Source organism: Dama dama, chromosome 12 (assembly GCF_033118175.1).
Source record: "Dama dama isolate Ldn47 chromosome 12, ASM3311817v1, whole genome shotgun sequence".
NCBI lineage: Eukaryota > Metazoa > Chordata > Mammalia > Artiodactyla > Cervidae > Dama > Dama dama.
Genome location: NC_083692.1, coordinates 77,002,092 through 77,012,730, shown reverse-complemented (window position 1 = coordinate 77,012,730; position 10,639 = coordinate 77,002,092). Strand labels below are relative to the sequence as shown.

At 39.5% G+C, this 10,639-nt stretch overlaps 1 pseudogene and 1 gene segment (V, D, J or C); both read right to left on the bottom strand.

The window, feature by feature from the left end:
• Window positions 1-3,781: 3,781 nt before the first annotated feature.
• On the bottom strand, window positions 3,782-4,563 carry LOC133066971 (T cell receptor alpha variable 27-like). The segment is given in 2 exon segments: window positions 3,782-4,298; window positions 4,514-4,563. Coding segments are annotated over 2 exon segments (567 nt in total).
• A 3,583-nt stretch (window positions 4,564-8,146) lies between these two features.
• Window positions 8,147-8,856, bottom strand: LOC133066969 (T cell receptor alpha variable 25-like; annotated as a pseudogene).
• Window positions 8,857-10,639: the final 1,783 nt, after the last annotated feature.

The window sequence follows — 10,639 nt, the reverse complement described above, 5'->3', positions numbered from 1 at the left end:
ATGTGGAAACTGTGTTCTTTACACATTCGCTGCACAGAATATCAGGACCCAGATGAAGTTTTTAATGTATCTTATCGAGTTCTGCCTTGCAAACTTTTAATTTTTTTAATCCATTGTGCTGGGCAATTCACAAAACACTGTTAATCCTCATAATAACACTGTAAAGTAAGTGCTACTTGTTTACTTCCTAAGTACTTATGAGGAAACTGATGGTCACAACATTGGTATATAATGCCCCACAGCCAGTAAGTGGCAGAGGCATGGATATCCCACGCTCTTCTCACTGTGTCATGTCAACTTTTACAGGTAAGAGCAGTGATTATGGAAAGACATGGGCCATCTTCATGGGAAAACAAAACCAAAATTTCCTGCCAATCCAGAACACCTCTCCATGAGGATAAAAAAAGAAAGGAAACAGTTTTATTACTGAATAAACATTAAATCAGAATATAGTGTTTTTCCTGGTCTATCCGTTAAAGATACTGCAAAGGCGTAAAAAAATGTTTATCCCTTCATGTAGCCAAACAAATACAACCCATTTTATGCATTTCTCAAGATAAACAATAACTAGTTCTCAGGTAAGAGGACTTGACAGCACCATTTGCCAAGAGTCCTTCTGACCTTTACCTGGTCATTGGGGTAGCCACGTGTGCTTGCTGATTTCCTTTACCTGAAGGAAAAATGGCTTGTTTCTTTGACAGAAAAAAAGTTTACAACTTAGAGCAAGGTGCCAGCCGAGGTTAGACTCCTGCCCTCCACAGACACTGCGAGGTGAGGGTGTCCTCCTTGATGAGTCCATTTCAAAGAGATGGCTCCCAGGTGCTTGACAAATATTTCTGGATTGTAAACCTGGCAAGAGGCGTATTTAGCTTTTTAAAAGGTTTGCACACATCTCAAAGTGATAGAGAAAAAATTCATAATTACAAATTTTCTAAAGTAAATACTCTAAGAAAAGGGAGGGAGTGAAGCCTTTCCCTTTTTATATGAGGCAGAATTGAAATGTGTTTTTCTTATTTTTAACTTATATTTGCCCTTGCAATCTTCAAAATGAATGTATTTGTTCAAGGGGGTGTCTTTTGAGTATGTTTCTGGGGTAATATGAAGCTATAAATCAATAAAAATAAATAATATTTGTACTCAGAATGTGAAAAATGTAATGCTACTGTTATTATTTGTTAATATTTAGGTGGAAATTGATATTGTCTATGGCTTAGGATGCAAAGCTGAATTTCATAGTCTCCCATGAGTGTAGGAAATTGACAGAAATTTTAAAATAAATGGAAGATAATTTTTTTCTTAATACAAATTTATAGGAACATTAACTCTTCAAGAAATAAATATGATCAGCATAAATACAGGTCCCTCCTTTGTAAAAATATAGTACTTATTTGTATCACTCTTTCAATGCACACAAAATCACAAAGCCATTTTATGTCATCCCACTACAGTTAGGATTATGTTTAGCCATAAGTAGCAAAGAAATTCAACCAAAAACTTGTTTATTAAAAATTTTCCTAAACAAACAAATCTGGGGGAGGGATTTGACCTGGTATCTAAAAGGTGAGCAGGCATGAGATTAGGGAGGGAATTTATGATTGTGCCTTCCTTCATGGTAGAGTTATCACTTCCATGTTTCAGGAAGAAAATCACTGGAAAGGGGACAGGAAGTTATGATGCCTGTACCAGAAGAGCAAAAACATTACAGAGAATCCCTAGTATGTTTCTGGGTGTGACTCATTGGTCAGAACTATTCTATATGTGACCCCTCATTGTAAGAAAATATGTGAAATGTAGTGGTTATTTTTTTTAAAGTTGGGGATACCATTGTGTAAATCAAAATTGAAAGCTCTGTTAAAAAGGAAGCAGAAGAGAATGGTGATTAGGTAGGCAACTCACAGTGTCTGCCTTCCTGACTACTAAAATGAGAATTCAGAATATTTGGCACATGTATATGGAATTTAGAAAGGTGATAACGATAACCCTATATGCAGAACAGAAAAAGAGACACAGAAATACAGAACAGACTTTTGAACTTTGTGGGAGAATGTGAGGGTGAGATATTTCAAAAGAACAGCATGTATACTATCTATGGTGAAACAGATCACCAGCCCAGGTGGGATGCACGAGACAAGTGCTCCGGCCTGGTGCACTGGGAGGACCCAGAGGAATCGGGTGGAGAGGGAGGTGGGAGGGGGGATCGGGATTGGGAATACATGTAAATCCATGGCTGATTCATATCAATGTATGACAAAACCCACTGGAAAAAAAAATAATAATAATAAAAATTAAAAAAAAAAAGAAAAAAAAAAAAAGAATATTTGGCAGAGGTTAGCTTATTCCTCCTTGAGAAGTCAGCTAAAATTTCACAGTAGAAATAGTATTTATTTAGAAAAATTAATAACAATATCATTTACAGGTACATTTATTGAGTACATATTGCATATGAGACTTCATATCATTTTTAAAATGTTATCTTATTTAATTCATAACAACTTACCAAGATAGGTGTTCTTATTAACCTGTATTTACAAGGAAGCTTAGATGAGGATGAATAATTTCCCGAGGACACAGAACTAGACAATCGCAAAGACAGGATTCAAAGACCCGGGTTCAAACCTGGGATATTGTGACTTCAAAACCTATGTGCTTCGTATTGTATCATCTTGCTTTAAGAACAACCAGGAATGCTTCAGGTATAAAAGTGGGCCAGTGGAGGACTTGCCAGATGGAGGAAGCTGTCAGCTTCCAGTTTCTTCCGGCCTTGAAAACTTGAAGCTATTGATGTCTGTTATGCAAACCGTAATCCCCAAGCAAATTCTGAGCAAATACAGGCTACTGCAGTTAATGCTTAAGTGGTTTCAGGACCATCTGGTGGGAATGTTGCTTTGGGAACACAGTTGGATATTACTGGAGTACATTTGGGTCATTTTCTGTCAAAAAGTAGGAACTTTCTTCTTCTAGTTAATTTTTACTGTACTTCTGCCTTTTACTCTGGTTTAGCAGACTGGGGATGAAGAAGCTTCATCAACTGCATAAAGCTACAAAATCATTCATTTCTGTCTCCTTGTACTGACCATTCCTTGCCATGGTCTTTGGGATGTACTGTGTCTGATATCCTCCATACTGACTTTCTTCTCACCCCTACTGCCTACCCTGAGAAGCTGTAAATATTTTTAAGTTAATTAATTTATTTTAATAGGAAGAGAATTACTCTACAATATTATGATGGATTTTGCCATACATCAACATGAATCAGTCATAGGCATACATCTGTCCTCTCCCTTCTAAGCACACTCCCACCTCCCTCCCCACCTCATCCCTCCAAGTTGTTACAGAGCATCAGCTTTGGGTCCCTGTGTCATACATCAAACTCCCATTGGCTATCTGTTTTGCACATGGTAATGTATATGTTTCAGTGCTATTCTCTCAAATCATCCCACCCTCTCCTTCTCCCACTGAGTCCAAAAGTCTGTTCTTTATGTTTGCGTCTCCTTTGCTGTAGGATCCTCAGTACCATCTTTCTAGATTCTATGTATATGCATTAGTATATGATATTTTGTAAACCTTCATTTTTACTCACTTAAGTGCGTGCATGCCCATGTGCTCAGTCATGTCTGACTCTTTGCTACCCCATGGACTATAGCCTGTCAGGATCCTCTGTCCATGGAATTCTCCAAACAAGAATACTGGAGTGGGCTGCCATTTCCTACTCTAGGTGATCTTCCAGACCCAGGTAACAAACCTGTGTCTCTTACATCTCCTGCATTGGCAGGCAGATTCTTCACCACTGGGAAGCCCACTCACTTGAGTGATGAGTTTCATTTCCAGAAGTTTGTCTTAGAACAGATGAATCTTGTCCCCTAGGGTATGTGGGAAATGTTCTGGAAAGGCAGCAGAAACGGTTCTCCTCCATGAGAAAAGATGTGTGAGGTGGAGCTGGAGGAGTGAGGCAGCTGCGAGGCTGGGGGCCTGCAGCAGGGTCTGTGTGCAGGCAGCAGGAGACCCTGGAGCACCGCGCCCCTGCACAGAGGTGGGTGCCCACATCCCCAGGCTGGGCTGCAGTGATGGGCAGCGAGCTGTCCTTTCTTGCCTCACCAAACAGAGCCCTTATTCTCTTCTGCTCCTTCATTTCTTTAGGTTTAGTTAATGTCATCAAGAGGACAGGCCCTTCCTCGGGCTCCTGTCTGTACCACTGAAAGAAGGTGAAGGTGCTTGAGGAGCTGCAGCGCACGGTGACATTTCCTCCCTCCTGGATACGTAGAAACTGCAGATTCTGCTCCAGCTGCTGGTGCTCTCCCCTGTTTAGAAACAAAGCAGAATGCAGCAGGGAAGGGAATTAGGGCCTCCTTCCCAACCCGAAATGATTATTTCCTCCCTTGTTCCTCTCTTGCTCTCTCTCTTTCTTCTTTCCTTCCTAATACTTCCTTTCACTCTTTACCATAAAATAACCTGCCTTCAAGGATTTTTCATCTGCTGAGGATTTTCTGTTCATGTAATTGGTAACTTCTCAAACTCACATGCCAGTTGAATCCAGAAGACCAACACCAAGAGTTTCTGGAGCATCTTTTCTTCTTATCATCTGGTGGCTACAGTCCCTGATTTTAGCTGTCCTTGAAAGAGTCCCTCCTGAAAGAGGCTTTTCTGGGCTATAGCAACACTTGCTACCCACTTTGATCTCAGTAAAAAGGTACAGGCCTCTATGTGTCAGCCAACTGAATCATTCACCCTCCACCCCCACTCCCATTTCATCCAACCTCAAACTCTACTTTGATTCTGGGAAGGACTTTGCCTTTTGAAATACTGCCCTCCTGTGGAGAAGTAGAAAAGTAATTTACTTTCTTTTTATTCTTCTTCTTGACAGTCTAACAGATTGAACCCAGTAGAGTACAAGTAGAGAATACGTTTTTTCTTTTCCACCATTGTCCCTTGAAACCTGCCCTGTTGAGTTGCTCTTCCTTGACCTTAATTAAAATGCTGGCAGACTCCAGGGCTTTTCTAGTCACTTCAGATAGTAAAAACTATAAGAGTAGCCTAATGTCACAGGGTTAATTTCTCTTTCATTCTAAGTCTACTTAAAATGTGAGGAAGTCATGTTTTCACCTTCTCTAGGCTAAGAAACCTGCAGCAGGGAAGGGAAATGTTGGAATCCCCTTACTGAAAAGGGGCTTACTTTCAATGATGCTTCTATTTCTCCCAATTTCATTTGGTATGCACAAGTATCAAGATTTAAATAAGTCTGGTGACCTAGTCAGACATGAAAATATGACCTTTAAAATTTACCATTTTTAGCCAAGATAACAGAAGATAAAGAACATATCATCTTATCATTTCTGGAATCCTCAACAAGCATGTTGAGCAGTGAAGTGTCTGTGTAAACTGCATTTGTGGTTGAGTGTGCGCTGTGATTTTTATGAAATTGTATCATATTTTCTGAGTCATATGGCATGGGCCAGTAAGCAGCAGTGAAAGTCTCTCAGTCATGTCCAACTCACTGCAACCCCATGGACTGTAGCCTGCGAAGTTCCTCCGTCCAAGGGATTTTTCAGGCAAGAATACTGGAGTGGGTTGCCATTTCCTCCTCCAGGGGATCTTCCTGATCTAGGGATCAAACCAGGTCTTTTTTGCCTCCTGCATTGCAGGCAGATTCTTTACTTTGAAGTCAAAGTGGAATAAATACTTGACTTGACAATGTAAGAATTAAGGACAACCACATTAATACATAAGCAAAATAAAAGCTTGTATGTTAGAATAAAATATGTGAAAATATAAAATCAAAATACTAAGATATAGAAATAATTTCTACAAATAAAAAGAGAAAACCTTAAACAGAAATGATCAAAAAATAGAAATAAGGATATGACCAGTGTTAAATAACAGAGTGCCAATTCATAGAGAAAAAGTTGCTCAAAAGCACTCAGGTTCAAAAAAATGTATGTAGGTAAAGTGTGTTTGGATTTTTAAAATAGAAAACACCAGTAATTCCCAATTTGTAGAGAATGCAAAATGTACCTGCTCATTCACTGTTAACTGAAGTATAATTGTTTAAACCATTTGGAGGGCAAATGGTCACTGTCTTCATTTACATGTGCTTTTCTTTAGGGTTCTTTGGTAGCTCAAAAGAATCTGCCTGCAATGCAGGGGACCTAGGTTTGATCCTTGTGTCAGAAAGATCCCCTGGAAAAGGAAATGGCAACCCACTTCAGTATTCTTGCCTGGATAATCCCGTGGACAGTAGAGCTTGGTGGACTACAGTCCATGGGGTCACAAAGAGTCAGACATGACTAAGCAACTTTCACTTTCACTTCTTTAGGGAAAAAATGACTTTCACTTTCATAGCAATTACAATTTCATAAATTTCATTAAATAGACACTCCTACATACATAAAAATTCTTTGTACATAGATGTATAAGACAACATTCTCTATGACAGCAAAGAAACAGAAACACATACGCATTAATAGGAGAACAATTAATTAAATAACAAAATGTGTCAAAGTACTAAATCAGTATCAAAAAGGATAAACTACACTTCTTTACATTTTTCAATTATAGAAATATCTTCAGGACACTATTAAATGAAAATAAAAAGGCAAGTTGGAAAAATTAAAATAATCCAGCTTACATGGCAAATTCTTTGTGTCCATGTATGTGGACACATATATGAGTGCATGTGTGTGTTAATGTATAGTGTTAATCACTCAGTCGTGTCCGACTCTTTGTGACCTGATGGCCTGTAGCCCACCAGGCTCCTCTGTTCATGGAATTCTTCAGGCAAGAATACTGGAGTGGGTTGCCATTTCTTTGTCCAGGGGATTTTCCTAAGCCAGGGATTGAACACGTTTCTCCCGCACTGCCGATAGACTCTTTATCCACTGAGCCACCAGGGAAGCTCTGTTAATGTATACATAGTTGCATAAAATGATCTGCAAAGACATACTTATTGAAACAGAATGGGCTGGTATCATAAACTATCAGAACTGGTTTTCTCAGAGGACCATGGGAGCTGTGGTGGAATGAGCCATGGGCTTTCACTTTTGGTCTGTCTGAGATTTCCATGATGAGATGGATCTATGTGCTGCTACTCTCTGTGTGTGTGCTCACTCAGTTGACTCAGCCATGTTGAGAGAGTTAATTCTTAAGTAGGTTGGGGTAAGAAGTCCGGTACCCAATGAAGAGAAAGGGAGGAGAAAAGGACAAACAATTTTAGTCTTAGTCACATAAAATGTTTTTTTTGTTTTGTTTTGTTTTTCTTCTTTAAGCCCAGAACTAATGATTATATAGCAGAGAAGAAAAGTTATGACCAACCTAGACAGCATATTAAAAAGCAGAGACATTACTTTGCCAACTAAGGTCCGTCTAGTCAAGGCTATGGTTTTTCCAGTAGCCATGTATGGATGTGAGAGTTGGACTATAAAGAAAGCTGCGCGCCGAAGAATTGATGCTTTTGAACTGCGGTGTTGGAGAAGACTCTTGAGAGTCCCTTGGAATGTAAGGAGATCCAGCCAGTCCATCCTAAAGGAGATCAGTCCTGGATGTTCATTGATAGGACTGACGTTGAAGCTGAAACTCCAATACTTTGGCCATCTGATGCGAAGAACTGACGCATTTAAAAAGACCCTGATTCTGGGAAAGATTGAGGGCAGGAGGAGAAGGGGACGACAGAGGATGACAGTTGATGGCATCATCAACTCAATGGACATGGGTTTGGGTGGACTCTGGGAGTTGGTGATGGACAGTGAGGCCTGGAGTGCTGAGGCTCAAGGGGTCGCAAAGAGTCGGACACGACTGAGCGACTGAACTGAACTGAACTGAATTGATTTACAATATTGTGTTGATTTCAGGTATATAGCATAGTGATACAGTTATAAATATACATATATTCATTTTTTTCAGATTCTTTACCCAAACAGGTATCTATATTCATGAGGGATAGTTCTCTGTAGTTTTCTTTTTGTGACACTTTAAAAATGTTGGTACTAAAACAATACAATTTCAAAAAATGAGTGAGAAATTATTTTCTTCTATTTTCTGGAAGAATTTGTGTATAATTCATGCTAATTCCTCTTCAGTGTTTGACAGAATTCTTCAGTAACACTATCTGAGTCCAGGGACTTTTTTAATTAAAAATTCAGTTTCTTCGTTGACATCATGACTTCAGCTTTCTCTGCCCCTGCTCTGAGGGGAGTTGAGGAGGGGCAGCCCCTGGAGCCCACAGTGAGGTTTGGGGACAGACAGCAGGTGCTTCCAGAGCACTGTGCCCCGCACAGAAGTAGGTTCCTACATCTGAGGGCTGGGCGGCCGTGAGGGGCAGGGAACTGTGCTGTCTGGATTCTCCAAACAACTGTCAGTCTCTGCTGCGTCTTTACTTCTTCACCCTTAGCTAATATCATCAAGAGGACAGGACTGCCCCCAGGCCTCTGCTTATACCACTGTAAGTTGTAAAAGTTGCTCGTGAAATTGCAGTATGTAGTGAAGTTCTCTCCTTCTTGTAGAAGCAAGAATTCAGGAAAATGCTTTATCTGTTGTCCATTCATTTCTGTTCAGAAAAACAGAGGGAACCATCAGAGAAAATCTGGTTACATGTCTAATCCGTCAACTACCCTGGTCTCTCTCATTCTTGTGTATTTTTCTCCTTTGTTTCAAGTCTCCCTCCTCAACTCCCTCTATCTTCCTACTTTATAATTTCTGTGCTTTTTCACAACTTTGCTCTCAATCAGAAAATCTCACTCCTCCAGTTGTCTGCAGATAAGATTCTACTGTGCTGAATTTTCTGGGAGCAATCCGGGAAACCCCAAACTCACGTGGTATTTGCATCCATAAGATTAACATTGGTGCTATGAGCAGCATCTCCCTCTTCTTCCTCGTCAGGAAGAGTTGCTGAATCTACCTGCTCCTAAAGGGTTTTCCTTGTACAAGCTTCTTCCAGACCCACAGAAACACGGTCTGCACTGCTCTTTGGAAAGAAAGGTGAAAGGAGTGACCGCAGTTTGATGCAGCCAATCAGGCTCACCACTGTTTTACTCAGGTTATTTTCAAGAGAGGCGGGTTTATAGATGCTGCCCCCATGTGGTTGGATCAAATACTGCTGATTTTATAACTAATTCCTATAAAGTTTTCTTTCTCTTTTTATTGCAGATATATTTTAAACATTTATTTTATCTTAGAGTATAGTTGATTAACAATGTTGGGCTAGTTTCAGGTTTACAGCAAAGTGATTCAGTTATACATATACATGTATCTATTCTTTTTCAATATTTTTTCTAACTCGTGGTAAATATTTGTCAAGGCTTGGAAAGAGTTTACTCATGCTGATAGTGTTTAAAAATTGGAAGAGAAAGTGAAATTCGCCCAGTCGTGTCCGACTCTTTGCCGCCCAATGGCCTATACAGTCCATGGAATTCTCCAGACCAGAATACTGGAGTGGGTAGCCTTTCCCTTCTGCAGGGGATCTTCCCAACCCAGGGATCGAACACAGATCTCCCACATTGCAGGTGGATTCTTTACCAGCTGAGCCACATGGTAGTGTTTGGGGAGGTATATTTTGCCCTTCAGGAATGGATTCTGTGATTCTTTAAAACCCAGGGCATCAGAATGAAATAAAATGTTTCACTTGCCGTTTCCAATTTTATCAGAATCATGTAGTGTGTTTTTCTGTATGTACTGATGGAATATATTAGGTCATTTTAATAAGTGTGGAAAAGACCCATAATTTATTGTTAGACAACCTATGATGTCAAAATGGAAGATAAAATGTATCTTTTTGTCTGCTGTCATATAGAATACTCTGGCTGTAAATTATCCAGTTTAAAACTTATGGCTGTCTCACCATGTTACTTTACCACATACCAGGGATTTTAACAAATCAATATAATTCAAAAACAGTCTTATCTATCTATCAGACATGAACTACTCTAACGAGAATTTCTTAAAACTAAGCAGTTGAATAGAATACCATCCTATGGCTCTACAGAATTTCAGAAATTCTCACTTAGCACTATTAGCTTGTATTATAATGATTTGTTAATTGTGGGGGCTGGCTCCATGTGCCTAGAGGGCATGTACTGTATCATCATCAAGAACTAAGCTGTCCTATATGTTGGCTACAAGCTGCTTAATTTAAAGTAAATTAAGATTAAACAGTGGAGGTGAGAAATAGACTCAAGGGATTAACTCTGATAGACAGAGTACCTGAAGAACTATGGACAGAGGTTCATGACATTGTACAGGAGGCAGGGATCAAGGCCATCCCCAAGAAAAAGAAATGCAAAAAGGCAAAATGGTTGTCTGAGGAGGCCTTACAAATAGCTGAAAAGAAGAGAAGTGAAAGGCAAAGGAGAAAAGGAAAGATATACCCCTTTGAATGCAGAGTTCCAAAGAATAGCAAGGAAAGATAAGAAAGCCTTCCTCAGTGATCAATGCAAAGAAATAGAGAAAAATAGTAGAATGGGAAAGACTAGATACCTCTTCAAGAAAATTAGAGATACCAAGGGAACATTTCATGCAAAGATGGGCACAATAAAGGACAGAAATTGTATGGACCTAACAGAAGCAGAAGATATTAAGAAGAGGTGGTAAGAATACACAGAAGAACTATACAAAAAAGATCTTCATGACCCAGATAATCATGATGATGTGATCA